Genomic DNA, 18,093 nt, shown 5'->3' on the forward strand with positions numbered 1-18,093 from the left:
TTTTGCGAGTCAAATAAAACATAGAAATAACAAGTTGTGTTTAATTAATATTAAAATGATGTCTTTTTAAAATATGTCTTGATTACATTACATCAATAACGAGCAAATAAAGGGAGAAAAAGGTGGCTAAATAGTAAAATACCCAACGCGAAAATTAAAATAGATCTACATAGATATATAGATTATATATAGATCTTTTAAAATTCTAAATGGATCTAGATCTAGATCTATATAGATATACATATAGGCCTATTTAGATCTGGATCTATATATATAGTAATTTAGTCTTTTCATTGGTGTAAACTAGTGTAAAGTGTCTATGAAGTGTTCATTTTTATTTATATCTAAAATACCCAGATCTCAGTAGAGAAAAAAAAACACCTATTTTCGATTTGTTATTCCTAGAACAGTGATGCCCAACCTAATTCGGTCTGTGGGTCATTTTAATTTCTTGACACTCGTGTCCCCGGGGACACCACCGAAAAGATACAAAAAGAAATGGAGTTAACTTGAAATCATTTTTATATAGAGTATAGATGAAGTTCTTTCATTTATTAATGATTATATTAATGGGATGTTAGCAGTTTATCCATAACAAAGTTCTGAATATCCGGCTTCATAAATATGATCTTGGATGAGCCACGCAAGTCGGAGCCTATTCGACCGATTTCTTAAATAGGCCCCGCGCCTGTCAGGGAGGGACCCTGCAATTTACATGTACATATATCAGTCATGGCTTTTGTCATAGGCTTTTATATAAGATGTATTAAAGTGTTAATTTAACATGTTCAGTGTAGCTTACAAATGTCGTAACTTTAATTAACACACTGGCGCCAATCGCGTTCGAGTTGCTTTCTTTGTATGATGTATTAATAGGCCTAAATGTTGATAAGATGATCTAAGTAATAGTAATATTGTTATAGTATCAAAAAATTACAAGAGGTGCTTCTCCAGAATCCAAAATATTGGGCCCCCAAATTAGTAAAGACAGCCCTGGAAGAGACATTTCATTCTTCAAAATATGAAAATCCATATATCTAAATCTTTCACTGAAAATATTCTTCAATAGCTTCAAAAGTTGAATCATTTTAGGGCAATAGGGAGGAAATACATATTGAGCTGCTTGTAATTTTGTAGAACGATATTGGTTGGCAAGTCAAAAGTTTACCCTTTCCGTCGTGCGGTTTTCGCGCTGGACTGTCGTTTGGATTTATCGATGGTCCCGGGTTCAAACCCTGCCCGCTCCCATCCCCCGTTGACCTGCGGGAGGTTTGGACTAGGAAGTAAACTATCTTCAACTCTGAAGGAACACCCGAAACATGTATAACAAACAAACAAAATTTTATTAGAAAGCGCTTTTGTCAGCATAGTTATGCGAAGAAAAATCAACTTGTAGTTTGGTGGTGAGTTCATTCAGATGTGACGTGACGTCGCATAAAATAGCCAAATCCGATGACCATGAGAGGTCGTTCAGTTGAGATACAAACTATGGTTTCTCTAGCTGTCTAAAAAATATACATTTCATGTCTCAAAAAAAAAAAAAAAGAAAACGTTTTAGTACTTCATCACATGATCCAGATTCAAAACCTTGATACAGAGATTTAGTTGGAGCAATGAATACGCAGACGCTCGGTTCCATTTGATTTGACAACTTTTCTAATAACTCTTGCTGCCAGTATACTATATGACATCCAACCATTCTTCTGGCGCCATCGGAAGTCACTCACAGAAATTTCTCCCAAGTAAGAGAAATATTCTCTAGGAGGGTTGAAACCTCTTTCAACAGGTCTTCGCGTGGAGATCCCACGTGACTACTAACTACTTACTACTCTATGATTTCAAAATGGCTGTTTGTACAGCAAAAAGAGGTAAATATCAAGGGTTGTCCGTTTAATATTATGTTTTCTTTCAAAAACAATCACACTTTCTTTATAAATCAAATATGTTGGCTTATTATCATGTTCAACAAAAAAGTAAAGATCCGTCTACTTTTTCTGATAGATGTTAAATGCCATGAAACCAGTCCATAAAAGAAAGAGTACGACCCATTACGTAAGGAAAGATACACTGCGAGAGGGAGGATTTTCTACACTTTGTGCCAATGTTTGAGCATCACTGTCTTAGAAAATAAGATAAGGCCTACTATATGTCCGTCCGTTTCGTTTAGATCTCAGAAACTCGAAAAGATATGGAAAATCCGAAATATTATATTTTAGATATTACTAAGTTCTGATGCAACGGCTACTTTTTGTTTTCTAAAAGCAAACCGTTTAATTTTAATAATTTTAATAATTGACTATGCAAGCAGTTTTTGTCTTAAAAATATTTTTTTTTTACAACTACTCACTATTAGTATACAAAAAAAAAACCATTCATTTTGAATACAAGTCTAACTGCTCCAACTATCGAGGCATTACACTTCTGTAAGTAGCTTTTGGACGCCTTCAGGCGAGAGTTTGGTGGAATAAATTGCTCCGCCTGCCTACAAAAATCAGTGTCTACCAGGCGGTGGTTCTCTCAACCCTTCTAAATGGATCTGAGACATGGACACCATAGAGAAAGCAACTAAGACTACTTGAGCGCTTTCTTCAAAGATGCTTGCGCTCCATCATTGACATACGGTGGCAAGACCGCACTACAAACAACGATGTCCTTGCGAACGCCGGAATAGACAGTATAGAGGGACTTCTTATGGTCCGACAGTTACGCTGGATAGGGCACGTATTCTGTATGGGAGACGAACGTATGCCAAAGGCAGTCTTTTTTTTTGTGAGATAAAAGGTGGTCGACGTAACAGAGGCGCCCCGGAAACACTTCAAAGACCAGCTTAGGCGTAAACTTGCCATAGCTGACATAGAAGAGATCACCTGGTTGCATGTGGCCTCATAACGAGACAGCTGGAGGTCACTCACACTTCCACAATACACATTTGAGACCAAAAGAAAATCCGCTTCCGAGGACAGACGCAGACGGCGAAAAGAAAATCTAAATCGACCACCTGCGGACAATGGTTATGCTTGCCCTGGGAGTGGCAAAACATGTAGGTCACAGCTGGGGCTGCGCAGCCACGGAAAATACTGCATTCCTCACTAATCTTCGGACTCGAAGACAAGCCTATTATCATGTATACAAACGGTTTTTATTTGTTCAGATCTTTGCAAGACAATTAGCCTATAGTTCTGTAACAAACCGAAGTTTCCTATGTGCGTATTGAGCATTGAACTAAATTAATCACTTATAAAACTTATATGTGAAAGTCTTTTGCAAATATTTTTTTTTAAGACATTTAATATATTTTTTTTCCGGATGCGACCCCAAAACAACTTCATCTACTTTGAATACGACTAATAAAGACTTACACAACTCGTGCCTTGAAAGTCACTCACACCCCAATGTCGTCCCATGCTCGACCTTACATTATGTTACTTAATTTAAACTGCCTTTTTTTTTTAAAGATGGATAGTGAGCTGTTCGCGTCAGGAGAATGCGTGTAACATATTGGTATTATATGTACATTTGCACACTAGCGCGTCAGTGCAACACCGCTTGTGTTTACGTAATGTGAGCTTGCGCTCCCAGAGCTATATTTTTATCTATATATATTTATGCTTGTTTATATTTGTAATTGCAGGCTATAATTCCTGCTGTTACGTCTAGATCTACTACTGCCATTAGTCTGCCATCGCCTCCTTGTACCCTTTTTTGTTATATTTTAGGCTTAGGTCTAGGGTAGTAATTGTAGTGATTTAGTTAGATAGTTGGTTTGGTTAGTTTGTTAGTGTTTGTAGTGGTGTAGATTTAGAGGGTTTTAGTTAGTTGCTGAGTTCAGTTGTAGTGTTAGTGTATATGTTATATTTTATTATTGATTTATTTGTGTATGTAAATAAAGTTTCTTTTTATTTTATTTATCCTAAAGTAAAAGTTTCGTTATTGCTTTCTTTTAGTCCTCCCACTCGCGCCTGCCTGACCTGCTCACAGTAATAAATGGAGTTCCTAATACCCTCTTAAACACCAGTTTTTTATTTGTGTAATACAAATATTCTACAATGCGTTTCTGAGTTTAATAATGCAAGAAAACGCTTTGCGTTTAAAGCGTTCCCCCATGGAGACCCCCTAGCTATTGAAAAGGAGGAGCACCAATGTAGGACCTATTTTTTTGTGTGTCCGCAGGTTAAGAAACATTGCTCTAAATAGTATGTGTATGTAGGCCTTTATGTATGTGTGTGCGTGTGTGTGTTTATAAATAGGCTTAGGGTTTGGAAAAAAAAAATCGTTCCCCCACTCAAAAGTTCTGGATCCGATAGTGATTCAAGAGCATGTTAATTAGAAAAAAAATAAAAATTTGAATTGAAAATAGCATACAAAATAATGAGCCTACATAATTCATTACAAAAAAAAAAAGTTACAAGTATAGTTTGTGCGGAAACACAAACTCACAATCGGCTCACGAAGTGGTCCACTCAGGCAGGTACAAGAGAGCTTTCAATATTTTCACCAAGAATTATGAATTACAAACTATCAACAACCACAATCCTATCTCCGTCAATACAAAAAGAAGACACGTTTTACGTATCGGACGTTTTGGCGATATTAGTATAATGTTAGGCTGACTGACGACATAATAACACATAAAACGGAGAGACGAGCGTATATATATGTTACGGTCGTAGCAGCATGGTGTGAATGAAAAATGGTGCGGATTTGGATATTGAATGGAAGGGAGACTAGAAAGGGGAAGCTGGGAAAAAATAGAAACATTAAGCCAGTGAAATTATTATGTTAACGTAATTTGGGATATTAATTAAAGTATTTTCTAAATTGGAACCTGAGAGTATCTGTGTATTTTTTTATCTATTTTTCAAGAGTCTTGTGTCGTAACAATATATATATATATATATATATATATATAATTATTTCATGGTTATAATCAGATGTATTCAATGAACTATATTATGATTGAGAAGAAATGGTTCGAAGTGAACCTGGCTTATCTGAAGTTATTGAATGATTATAGAATTGATTGTTTTCTAAAGGGCCAATGTCTCATTAAAGGCCACAGGGAAGAAACTTTTCCCTTTGGTTCAATCTCAATTCTCTTATTGTTGTGTATTACAGTGTTTATTAAATGATGTTATTAAATGATGTTTAAATGGTATTATTTATAAGTGGTAGAATTTTTGCTATTAAAACCATATTTAAAAGAGGCTAAACTCATAAAAGTATAGTATTAGTATTTTTGCATCTTTTATAATACTTTTCTTTAAGATCAAGCATTTAAAATTATAAAATAAAAAAATTACTTGTCTGTTTTCTTTATTTATTTTTTCTAAAATCACAATCAATAGTATGGTGCTATTATTATGCAAATAAAAAAACATTTTTACATTTATAATTTAAAATGTACAGTATATATATAAAAAGTAAATTTCATTAAATGAATGCCACTTTTATTCTTTTATCAAAACTAGTAAATTTCATTTATCCGAACAGCCTGATAAGATATATAATTTTTTATCACAATCAATATCTTAATCCGAATTAGATGAATTATATTTACATATCACAAAAAACAAACAACTTTATGACATTATAAGAATACAAATTATATCACAGTACATGTAAATGTCTTTGCATTTTAAAATGAAGGAAACTATAATATGATTGTATCACAAATTTAGAAAAAATTATCACACTTTGTTCTAAATAAATATTATTGTATATAAACAACAGTATCACTTTGACACAAAAAAAAAAAAGAAATAGTATCACTTTGACAGGTTACAAACAGTAAATCAATAAAAGGATGTATAAGGAATTGTTGACAGACTCAATATATAATCCATAGTGTTTGTTGACATACTCTATAATAAAACTCTCATTAATAACATGCATTAATCAATTACCTTTTCTTTTCTTCTGATTCTTTTATAATTTCTGAGTAAAAAAAAAAATTTTCTATGCTTCCCTTGCAATCCCAGCATGTGCCCTATTTATATTAAGTGTAAACAGACCCCTTTGATCGTTCAAGTGACATTTTGGAAGAGGGTTGGATGATTGTGTTATAAAGATCAGGCTATAGGAAAAGGATTGAGTCAGCAAGTAGTAACAGACGTTCAGTTGTAGATCATATTAGGAGCTTTTTTCCTTAGCATTATGGCTAACAAACATAGAACAAAAAAATGTATGGAGCACCAAAATGAAGACATTTAGAGATTTAGACTTCATCCTCATTCAGAACCTCTCTAATCTCAGCATCTTTAGGTTCAGTTTTGTCAATGCATATACCTGAGAGAAAACACACATTTTTTAAAAAGTGAATTAGCATATAAAGAAATTTAAAGCAAGCTCTTATGTTTTAGTTTATAAAAATGCAACATTTTAAATTTCATTTGAAAGACATAATTAATATATAAATACTAGTAACAGTTTCAACATTAATTTTAAATTATTTTTATCTGATTTTATGCTTATATGTCAAGAGCATTTTAAAAATATAAAAAAAACATACCCAGAAATGTAGGAAACCTGGGGGAGCCACCTTTGCTAAGCTCTTGAAACTTGTATGTAATAATGGTTCCAATCTTTGGGGGATGGTCCCTGTCTTTGTTGGTTAATCTACAAAAATGATTTGAACAAATTTAAATTGGAAAATTTTGACTACTTTCAAAAGCATAAGCAGATAAATAAAATCTTTTTTTTTAAAGTAACAATGTGAGTCTAATAAAAAAAAAGGCTAACCATCCAACCTACCCTGATCCTACTGAGAATTCTTTTCCACAAGCCATCTTACACCTCAGAGCTCCACATCTGTGTTGGTTTGATCCCTTGCCTGCTTCGTGCCCTATTACAATAGCCTGGACAGATAGACATTGGAAAGTAGAATATTTATGATGTGAGTAAAACACAATAGCTATAGCTATTTACAACTTTAATTGTTAAAAATGTATTTTGTTTTGTCATGCAACAGTACAAAACTAATAGCAACAAACTGACAAACCTCAGCATCATAAAACTTCTTAATCTTAAGCAAAGTTTTGGATCTACAAGCTTCATAAACTGATTTGGGCTGTCGAATCATGAGGCCCTCTCCCCCAAGGTTCAAAATTCTTGTCATCTTCTCTTCTAAATGTTCTTTACTTTTACATTTTGTTTGCTCAACAAACACTGCATGTTCTGGCCTGTACAAAGAAACAAAAATTGTTATCAGGATGCAATGTGTTGAAATTTACATTGAAAACTCTAACTTTAATTTATTTTTAAAAAGAAAAGAGGGTAAGTGAAGTAACAAAATATTTTTAATATTCTCAAACTTTTAAAATTTTCTATTTTCTCTCCTTTTTTTTCAGCCTCCACTGTCCTGGCTTCTTGATTTATCTGTTATCCATTGTTACTAAGCAAGTCTGGCAGGACCACAAAATTTGAAGATACAAATTCATACTATGGACGAGACTGATCTCTTGGTTACATTCTTCTAACAAGGAATTTTATCTTTCAATGTGTGCCTTTTTCCAAAATTGAGTGTTGTTATGTAAACAACTAAGGCCATCACATCCCAATTTGTCATGTTGTTATTACAGAGAGCAGGAGTGAACTTGGTGTTAAAATGGGCCATCGCATTACCAATAACAATCAAGCTCGTATTAAACTCTAAATTCTGTTAAAGATCATTTATATAATAATATATAACACATCATGATGCTTTACGAACTCCCTTAATAAGAGCTTATGCTAGAATAAATACCCTTACATTATGTTATCACACGCACCATTTACATCATTGCTTTCTCTTGGACCTGAAGGGTTAATCAGTCATTGCATAAAAATGCATTTAAAATGGAAACCTAAGCCAGGAAAATGTGATTTTACACAACAGTACTTACTGAACATCTTCAAAATATTCTTTTATCAGATGCATTCTTTTTTCAAATACTTCTTTGCCCATGTGAGGAGAATCAAAGACCTTGAAATATTTATACAAAACTATTTATTTAACATCAAATTATAAATTAGCCTATATATTATATTTGTTATCTTATAAACAGAGAAAACTGGCTATTTGACCAGTGTCAAAAAAAGATAAATAAGAAGTTTGAGTAACAACTAATATGTAAATATGTATATTTTCTGTCACTTATTCTATAAATTATGTATGTGACATTAACTTCTTTAGTTAACAAGCATTTTTTCGTAGATCTAAATCTAATATATAAGTGACTGCATTGTTAACAATTAACACTCCTGAAAAAAAAAAGTTATGTAAGGAGGGATAACTTTTAATGATTTTTTTAAACAGTAACTTCCCGTATTTTAAAGTTTTGAGGTAAACAGCCAATAAGTTTTAATTAAAATCTTGTTCTAATCATTAACAGAGAGAGATCTAATTCAATTCATCTTGATATAAGATGTTACATACATGATATTTAATATCTTTCCATTTCGGACTTTCTGCTGTCTTGACTATGCTAACAGTAGACTGAAACTCTCCCCGCCCACCGAAGAGTTCACCATCTAAATGCATGTCTTTTGGAAGATCCTACAAAGAAACAATTTATATTAAAGCATGTCATTAGTTATATATATAGATCTCTATACATACGAATAACCATATCAAATGAGATTGTGTAAATTGAAAAGAGTATGATTTATTGCAGTGATTCTCACACATTTTCCCTCAACTCATTTGTTATAAATTAAAAATTATTTTGTGACACTCCAGCTCCTTTCTCGGACTTTTTTTTTTTAATTATTTTAAACACTCAAAAGCATTTGCAGCTTTAAAAAAAATATTCTAGTTCAAATTTTAGAAATTATCAATTTTTCGTAATAAAGTCAGAGACCATAGACATAAATAAATATAGACTGGAAAAAGGAAATAACTTCATGTAACTTGAAAACATGTATATCTATTGTATTCGGATTTCCGAATTCTGAAAAATTGAAAAATTGCATGATCTTCAGTCTTAGAGATTAAACAAAACTCCTAGACATAAATAAAGTACACAGAAATGCAAGTCACAAATTTTCGTTTCATAAAACTCTATTATCGGCCAGTCTATATTTATTTATGTCTATGTCAGAGACCTATAGCCTTTATCAAATAACACCTAGGCGGCCAGGGTGAAAGAGCGCCGAACCAACAAAAAGCTGAGAGAACAAGCAGGCCTATCTATTACTGACCAAACTCACCCATGCCACGGCTTTTTAAAGCGAGTCCGTAGGAAATGAGAAATGTGCTTATCTTCTATCACGAAGGAGGATATATATATATATATATATATATATATATATATATATATATATATATATATATATATATATATATATATATATATAGCCTTCATCAACATCAGGTAAAAAATATCAACATTAAAACAGTGTTCCGACATATTCTTTTTTAATCTCATTATTTCCCCATCTGACCTTCCATCAGCTCGATACAAAAGAAGTAAGCTACAATCACAGTAACATAGCCTATAATTTAAAATATATTTATTTAATTCTTTTTTCGAGTTCCCATTGTGATTGTTGCATTGTACAAATATAATCAAAATAGGCAAAGGCTAGAAATAAAATAAGAAAGAATATTTACTTTAGTAAACCAAGCAGGCGCATAAAATGCATTGCCCAGTCTTGAGTAAAAACACCTGCAGAGTTAAGAACATTTGAAATTAAATAGACTACAAATACCGCAAAGAAAAATGAATTACTTTGGTGAATGTGTGTGGCAAAATAAAAATGTGCATTGTGCACAATAAAATAGATCTACATTTGAAAAATACAACACAGTTAAAATTAAAGCTCAAAGATTTTAAAAAATGATGGCGTACTGCCGCGTACACTTCCATAGTTAATTAGTCGAAGCTCAAACTAAAGTTAAGTGCTGTGAACTCATATGAAGGGATTCACCTTGATTTAGAACTAGGCCTTTTAAGTGAACGAAATATCTCCAATTATGATCGTATGAAGCAAGCTAGCGCTACATTGTCTGACCTTGAAATGTCAATAAATTTCCACAAAATACTAAAAAAGTAGCAGCCTACGCTATAAATTAAATACGATTAGAGTATAAATTGAGACATTTTTACTGGTTGGATTAACCTAATTACTTGATTAAGAAAAGATATGCATATGAATTAGGATTTATTTTAGGAACGCCTAAAAATACAAATAATTATAAAAAAAAGAGTTTCGAAAAAGCAGATTTTTCAGGTACTGAAAAAAAAAAATACAAAATTCACCTTCCATTCCAGAAAGCTCTAACTCCATCCAACTTCTCACTAATCCACCAACCAACAGGATTATGAACTCTGTGTTTATCATACAAAATTGTATTGATTAGTAATCACATTATTAATATAAATAATTAATAAAGGCTATAAATATAATTAGTATCCTAAAATTCAAACATAAAAAAACCTACAATGCGTTTAACATATACCATGCTCTATTATGTCTACACAGTTTTGATAACTTTATTATTTTCAAAAGATATCTTACTTTTCATCATATTTGTGGGCTAACAAAAGGCTGACGTTTATATGAGATTGTATCCCCGATGGCCTAGGCACGTGGTTGGCCTTTTGGCGACATTTCTCAAATTCTTCGCCAAGATATTCTTTCAAGTGTTTGCAGGTTCTTTCATTTATAGGTTTCCGCTGACTAAGAAAACCTTTGCATCTGTTGTGTAGATAAATTTGTTAAAAATGTATGGCATATTTTTCAATATAATTTTTTTTTTAATCTCTGACCTAAAAGAAAAACCTTTTCCGCTTTGATTTATACAAATTACAGTATGAATTGTTTTAAGATATCATTTTTTAAAATTCTGCATTAAAAATATGTAGATAATATAATTATTTTGAGTTCTTAAAAAGTGTGTCTTAAAAACTAGGAATGCCTTTTAAGGGAGATGTGATACACACAAACACAAGGGAGGTTTGTATGTGTCATATGTCCTCAAACATGGTTCTATACGTTTCATGTTGTAATATAGTAATTTCTTGTGGAAGTTGCGGATAAACTCAATATCTTGCTTTAAAACAAACTTTTTATGTTACATCATCATCATATGTATATTTTTGTTGTAAAAACAAAAGTGCATGCTTTTTGAAAGAAAAACAGAATTTACATTTTAAATACATTTTGTTACATTTTTCAACTTTATTTAGTATGCTTGTTTAATTTGATTACGTTCGAGATAACGCAGAAGACAACTCAACATTGTGAATATCTTATCTTATCTTATCTTATATAATACAGAATATAATATCCTCCGAAGGCATTTATTCAAAAGATTCTCAAAAACAAATCTAAAAAAAAAATTACTTGGGATCGATGGAGAAACAATCTTATTATAACATAACAGCATTTTCTAAAAGTTAAGTGTCGGCTTATTGTTTTAAATTGTTATGGAGTGTGTGTAAAGAATTAAGAATAAGAGCATGGAATGGGTTGCCTGAGCTAGCCAGGAAAACCAGTGACTTGGCAGAATTTAAGTCATTGGTTAATATGCATGACTGAATGCATGACGCGTAGGATGGTTTGTAGCACAATATCATTTCAATATGGACGAAGTATTAGATTTTCACTCTATGACTTTGAAATCATTTTTAAAAGAAAATTAGATACACGCATAGAGATATTGTTAAAAATTTAGATAATTTTTTCCTTAGTTGGGTTCAGTGAAGTTAAATTTAGCATCTTTGGTATTTCTTTTTTTTTTTATGTGAAAATATCCAATACTAGATCTAGTTCTACCTTACTGTTGTGGAAAATTTGTAGATATATGTGAATAAGAGTTGAATTTATCTTGTTGCGAAGAAGGACTTAGATCTAGAACTTATATTTAAATGTGTGTGTCAAGTTAATACAGAGCAGGCCAGGCAGGCCTACTTTCAATTAGATGTCTTGAGCAATAGCCTATATCATAACATAAGACCCAACGACACACACCAGCTTCGCTTTTAATTTAGAATCTATCACAGATAAAAGACACTCTGTATCAGTTGTGCGCTTAAAAGAGTTCGCCTTCGTGAGACTAAAAGTAGCCGTTGCACCTTTTGAGCAGGATACAGAAGATGAAATCGGATTTTTAATAGATCGAAACAACAGAAGGATGAGCTGAAAAAAACAACAGTATCAGGTACTACTCACGTGCAGCTATAAATATCTCCATCTCGAGTCAGTTTATAGCCAGAATTAAACTCTACCGTTCCACCATCTTCAAGTGGATTTATAGGAGTCTTCCCATCTTCTTTAATATCTCCAGATTTATCTAAATATAAATTCAAGAAAAATAGCTCTCACTTAGATTATCAAAACATAATGATAACATCATTAGAAAACTCTCAATGGAAACACCATGGGGCTACAATGAATTGTATTTCCTTTTTAATGACTCTCGATCTTTGAAACATGTTTTAAATAATAAAAGCAGTATATTAATTTGCCTAATAACAAACAAAATAAATATCTCTGCCTCATAATAAGAAAATATCTATGCCTATGACAACCAACGCTTGGAGATTACTTAAAGCGATATTGCGATATCAACCGAAGGTGTGGTGCTGAACATACCTAAGAAGAGTCTTGCTAATCGTTTGAAGGAGGTAGTGCTGGAGATCCGTAACTACATTAGAAAATTCCTCGGTAGACAATGTTAAAGTTATTACAGTAAACTGCATTTTCCTATATCGATTATCGATACAGGTGTTGTCAGGAATCAGAAGTTACTTCAAAAAAGAAGATGAGAGCCTACAAATGTTTGCCATGGTGAGGGGCTTTAACTAAATAGTTACTGGAAGTTATGACACTATCAGACCGACTATTTCAAGCCTTAGGTCAAGGTCTACATACCTTCTTTATCGTTTGGGTGATAAAACTGCTTTTTGTGATCCTCGCTGTTTCGGTAACATTTCTCCCAGTACTCACACTTTTCTCTTCTTTCTTCGTATTTAATTGTCTTTGGGATAGTCTTGGGCGTGTTTGTGACAGTAGCAGAGTTTTCACCCTTGTCATTTTCTTTCTCTCTGGCTGAGCTGTTCTCTTTCTTCTTTGTGCAGTAGTTGACTGTAATTTTCTCTTCACTAGTGTCACTTGTTTTAGTTTTCTTCTTTGGAGAACCTCCTGCTAATGTCGAGATTTTGGCAGATGCAGTTGCGGTTGAGTTGGACACCTCATTGGAAGGTGTGGGAGCAGTTCGATTTGCTTCCTCCTCGAGCTTTCTTTTAGATGTCCTTCTGGTTAACCTTGGTGGGTCGTCTTCATTTACACTTATGTCATGGACCAGACGCTAAATTAAGCAGATAACAAGAAAAAAAAATAAAAATACTTTTAAAAAAAAAAGCTTAAACGAAGTGTAATTGTACCAATTTGTTTTTATCAGTCCTGTAATGGATTTGAAATAGATCTAGACCAGTGATGTTCAACCTTATTCGGCCGGCGGGCCATTTTAATTTCCAACACTCATATCACTGGCCCCGTCAAAACAAAAAGGTTTGAAAAAGGGAATAGACAATGAACCATTTTTATTAGAAACCCGTGAACCTAGTACTAAGAAGTTTATCCTAAATCAATTAGTAGATGATCACTGAATCTAGAATTCTTGATGTTCGTCTTTGAGACGATTACATTACATGGGTCTCAAAAGATTTATTACTTAAAAGGTTTGTCTTCACAAACAGGTGCTGTTAATTATTTTGATCGTCATTAACGCTTGTTTTCTGAGATATAGAAAAGTTTCTGCAAACAACACAGATTACAAATCAATTGTCTGCATCACTTAAAATCTGTCAAGCAGGAATGTCTAGCTTTGTAAGTCAATCAGTTCCAATTGCAGCTCTTTCTGGGCACTTGCCACATTGACCGCTGATGGATTTTCTAAACCACGAACATTGTTCAATCTGAACACGATCATCATCACATGGTCCAGACTGATCTCCTTGCCACATAGATTTTGTTGGTGATGAATACATCAATTAAGCAACAGAGGCTCAGATCCATTTGACTCGGCATTTTTTCTAATAACTCTTGCTGTTAACCATACTTCTGGCACCGTCAGTAGTCACTTTCACTTATTTCTCCCAAGGAAGAGAAAGATCCTCTGTGATGGTCGAAACTTCTTTGACAGGACTTCCCCAATGGAGGTTCCCTGCATGCTGCTCATAGCTACTTACTTTTCTGATTTAAAAACTGATGTTTGTACCGAGAATAATTACTAAGATTTTGAGCGGCTTCAGATAGCCTATGTCGGTAGACTCGTCAGAAGCAATAGAAAAAAAAATCAAAATCTGGTTTGTCTGTTAGTTTTGAATGGAGATTTTTACCCATATCTTTCACTTGCCTTTTAATTGTTATCAAAAGGCTGACAGCTTCAACAGCATTTTTCTTTACAGAAATCATTTCTCCCATCAGTGTTAGCAAGCACTTGTCTATGTAAGCTATTCGCCATCGGAAAATGGCTTTATGTCTCTATTTACAATGTGAACAGTTCTGTAGCTAAGTTTACAGCAGACTTATTTTATTGTTTATTTTTTGGTAACTATTCTCATCAATCCTCCACTCTATGTGTAATCTAACAATCGCGTCTCAAACCAAGCATACCGCCTTTTTTATTTATGCGTTTGGTTTCATAAGGCTGTTTAATGTTATGTTTTTTTTTTAAAGAGCCACTCTTTCTTTATAAAACAAATATGTTGGTTTATTATCAGTACCAATCCATTTACCCTAACGTAAGGAAAGATTTTTTAAATCTTTTTTTTTTTAGGGAAGGGATTTTCTACACTTCGTGCCAACGTGTCGGCTGGCCTGATGGAATCACGTCGCGGGCCGGGTATGGCCGTATTTTGGGCATCACTGATCTAGATCGACAACAATAAATCTGCGTTTAGAAATGTTTTTACCAAAATTGTTTTTCTTTTGCCCATTTTCATGCTTTTAGCTTTCTCAGTACGCTATGATCCTATCCCTTATCTGACCAGTTGGGAAAATGGGGTACCTGGGTGAATTTTAACCGTATTCGATTTTTAAAAGCATTTGTATCTAAATAAAAAAGGGGGGGGGGATAATCTGATATCGAACTCATGACTCAAGCCTCCACCAGCCGACATACTGACCACTCTTCTAGTGATGTGCCTATAGAAAATTGTATAGTTATCTAATGTTTGTTAGAAACTCGCTATGAAAAAGCGACGACATATACCACCACTTTAGTCAAGTACAAGTTATTTCCCTTGTTTGAGATACCAAACAAAATTATTAACTATCAATAGTTAATTAACTAATTGGTTAATTTTTTTATATTGATTCTTGTTTTTTTTTTTTCAGGTAAAAGAAATAATTCTACAAAATTTCAGCTTGATCTAATACTGCGTGTTGGAAAAATAACGTTTACAAACTTTTTAAAAATCTCCCCACACATAATGTAATTTGTGAAATTTATTTTTTAATAAGGAGAAAAACACTATGCATTTTATAGTGTGTTGGTAGGCCTATCTTAATGTTTTGAGAATAGGTAGGTCTAAATTCTTTCTCTCTCTCTCTCTCTCTCTCTCTGTCGCTCACCCTAACCCTAACTTCATTGGTTAAATATTTAAGTTATTTCGAAAAAGGAAAAAATAAGTTAGCTAAATATTTTATATCTCTAGACATCTGCTCCTCCCCCACCGGGCCGTAATTCTGAACTTAATGGAAATGTCTGAAAAGTTTCAATTGCACTTTGTGACTTATTTTAATGCGGGTTTTGCTTTAGTCTAGGATTGTTTTGATCTTTTATCTTTAAATAAAAAATTTAAAAAAAAAAAAATGTAAATAAAAATTGCAAAATTAGCAAATTTGCATAGTACAGTTTTATGGGCTAATTTTTTTAAATAATTAAAGTTTTTTAAAATCTATTCCTCTTTATAAAGCTAGTCATTGTCTATAATTTCTCATTCTATTTATTTCTTGTAATGCTTCTTTACTGTGCAATATATTGCGAAAAAGTTTTGCACTCTTCTATTCACAGTCCAGCTAAAGATTTCACAAGGGTATGAGGACTGAAACTACGACTAATTACGTTACATAATACGGTTGGTCAAATGTTTATCGCCTATTTATTTCTCAACTTCCTACTGAATTAAAAAAAAAACACAACATTCCACTGAAATTGTGTTAAAAATAAAAATTCCTAAGCCAAATTTTAGATATTATGAAAAATTATAGCGGTCAAACCAGAGTTTTCACTATGTTTAGAATTTAGATAGTTCTATTCAGAAACAGTTTAATGCTAAATGACGGACAATATAAATCCAAACTGAACATTTTTCGAAAGACCCACCGGCTTGTCGGTAGTTGACTGGTCTGGGTGAGAATAGTCTTCCCTGTGCTGCTTGTTTTTGCGGTAACACTTGGCGCCAAATTCACACACCTTCTTGACTATGACTGCTGTTGCCATTTCTGAAATGCATATTTTCTCTAATAAATGACTTCGAAAAAGAAAAGCTAACTGAAGTTTTCATAGTGCGAAACATCTGTTTGAGCTTGTGAATTTGAATATTATATCTATGCCAGAATTAATTATGACTTTATTAACAAATGAAACCCATGGCCTTTATTTTCTTGTAGCCTACCTTAAGTCCCCAACACTTTTTTTTATATGCCATCATTCTCCCAACTCTTAAAACGAAATTCGAACTTTTTAGAATATAAATAATAATAAAATAATAAATTCGTACGCCAGTTATGTTTAGAACTTTGAATAAATCTTTATAATATTTTGTAGATATACATATTTTTTTACTTATCTAAATTGTAATATAGACTATTTGTTGATATTTCGATATTTTCTTATGATTATATCTTTCGCAACTATCTCTATCTCGAATCTTTTTCAACCGTAGGCCTTAAAATTTTAATGGACAGTTGTGTAGCCTACTTGATAACGCGTTGAGAAACACTGCTCTAAATTTCTTATTTGTTTTTTTATGTATTATATATATATATATAATATTGGCCTACCCCTTAACGCTTTCAAGGTCTAGAAACGTGGGCAAGGTGTAAAATAGGCCTAATAGATCTAGATCTTGTTTAATATTGTTAGATAATGACACGTTTAAATGACACTATAAAGATTGATTACCTTGATACGCCCCGTATAGACCGATCAAGGTGTTAGAATGACGTAGCTGCACTGACACGCCCCTTTGTGAAATTTGAGCTATTATCTACTTATAGACCTACAAGTATTAATACATGTAATGTAATAGCTAAATATGTTTTTATTTATTCAAATCTTTTAAACAAATGTAGATATGTTATAAATCTAGAATCTAGACCCTGTTGAGGTTTACCGGTCTACACTCACTGAATTGACAAGAATGGACTCGGCTAAATATATAAAGCTAAATCTATGTAAATGTGTGTATTTATAGCGTCTTAGTTACCGTCTCCGCGAAGCTTTTTTGGTTTCCGCGAAGTATCTTCTATTTTTGGATATCTGGATCAGTGTGAATGTGGCCGTGGCAATGCGCGTGTTCCTAGGGATTGTCTTCATTCAAATTGTAAAATATAAATAAATTATAGCTTTTATATAGAGATATACTCGTACTTATAGCATGCTCAGAGCGCTATGGTCCAATCTCATTTGCAGACCAGTTGGGGGGGGGGGGGAGATATCTTGGAGAAGGTTGTCCGTGCTGCCTTTAGGCGCTCAGTAAACTCTGCTCGATCGGGTGTCGAACCTCAAGCCCCCTTCATATGTAGCCAAGCCACGTCACGTTCAAGCGTATTTAGCCTCTCGACTCGCTGTAGAAACTAGTTCTTTTTTTCTCCATAAGCAAAAGCGCTCTTTCGACTTCAGCATTATGGCCAGAAATGCAGAAGAAAAACAAGCAAAATATTTTTTAAAATCCTTAAAAGTATATCTACCAATAATGAACAAGTTATTTCCCTTATTCGATATCAAACAAGATAATAAATTATCAATAATTAATTCACTAATTGAGAATTTTTGTTTACTGAATCATGCTTTGTTTACTTTGTTAGGTACAATAAATAATTGTTTAAAGTATCAACTTGATCGAAGAATGCGTGAGGTAGAAATGGCGTTAACAATTA

The 18,093-nt window shown here is 33.0% G+C and overlaps 1 protein-coding gene and 1 long non-coding RNA gene across 5 annotated transcripts; one reads left to right on the top strand and one right to left on the bottom strand.

Annotated features, from left to right (window-relative positions):
* Positions 1 to 38: 38 nt before the first annotated feature.
* LOC129927453 (uncharacterized) lies at positions 39 to 8,715 on the top strand. Of its 2 annotated transcripts, none has more exons than XR_008779064.1 (2): positions 39 to 122; positions 7,347 to 8,715. It is a non-coding gene; the product is annotated as an uncharacterized LOC129927453 (long non-coding RNA). The 2 variants fall into 2 exon arrangements; XR_008779063.1 differs by lacking the exon at positions 39 to 122 and adding an exon at positions 6,801 to 6,892.
* Positions 5,330 to 17,386, bottom strand: LOC106077233 (uncharacterized). Of its 3 annotated transcripts, none has more exons than XM_056036759.1 (13): positions 17,342 to 17,386; positions 16,316 to 16,434; positions 12,856 to 13,291; positions 12,154 to 12,274; positions 10,498 to 10,677; positions 10,239 to 10,307; positions 9,590 to 9,644; positions 8,414 to 8,533; positions 7,881 to 7,960; positions 6,998 to 7,178; positions 6,751 to 6,854; positions 6,509 to 6,615; positions 5,330 to 6,285 (listed from the first exon to the last, which is right to left on the bottom strand). In XM_056036759.1, the coding sequence occupies exons 2-13, from the start codon at positions 16,430 to 16,432 to the stop codon at positions 6,215 to 6,217; spliced, it is 1,641 nt and encodes a 546-aa protein (XP_055892734.1). In that variant the 5' UTR covers positions 16,433 to 16,434; positions 17,342 to 17,386; the 3' UTR covers positions 5,330 to 6,214. The 3 variants fall into 3 exon arrangements, with proteins under 3 accessions (XP_055892734.1, XP_055892732.1, XP_055892733.1); XM_056036757.1 differs by lacking the exon at positions 17,342 to 17,386 and adding an exon at positions 17,117 to 17,335; XM_056036758.1 differs by lacking the exon at positions 17,342 to 17,386 and adding an exon at positions 16,996 to 17,114.
* Between the last annotated feature and the right edge of the window lie 707 nt (positions 17,387 to 18,093).

Source organism: Biomphalaria glabrata, chromosome 7 (genome assembly GCF_947242115.1).
Source record: "Biomphalaria glabrata chromosome 7, xgBioGlab47.1, whole genome shotgun sequence".
Taxonomy (NCBI): domain Eukaryota; kingdom Metazoa; phylum Mollusca; class Gastropoda; family Planorbidae; genus Biomphalaria; species Biomphalaria glabrata.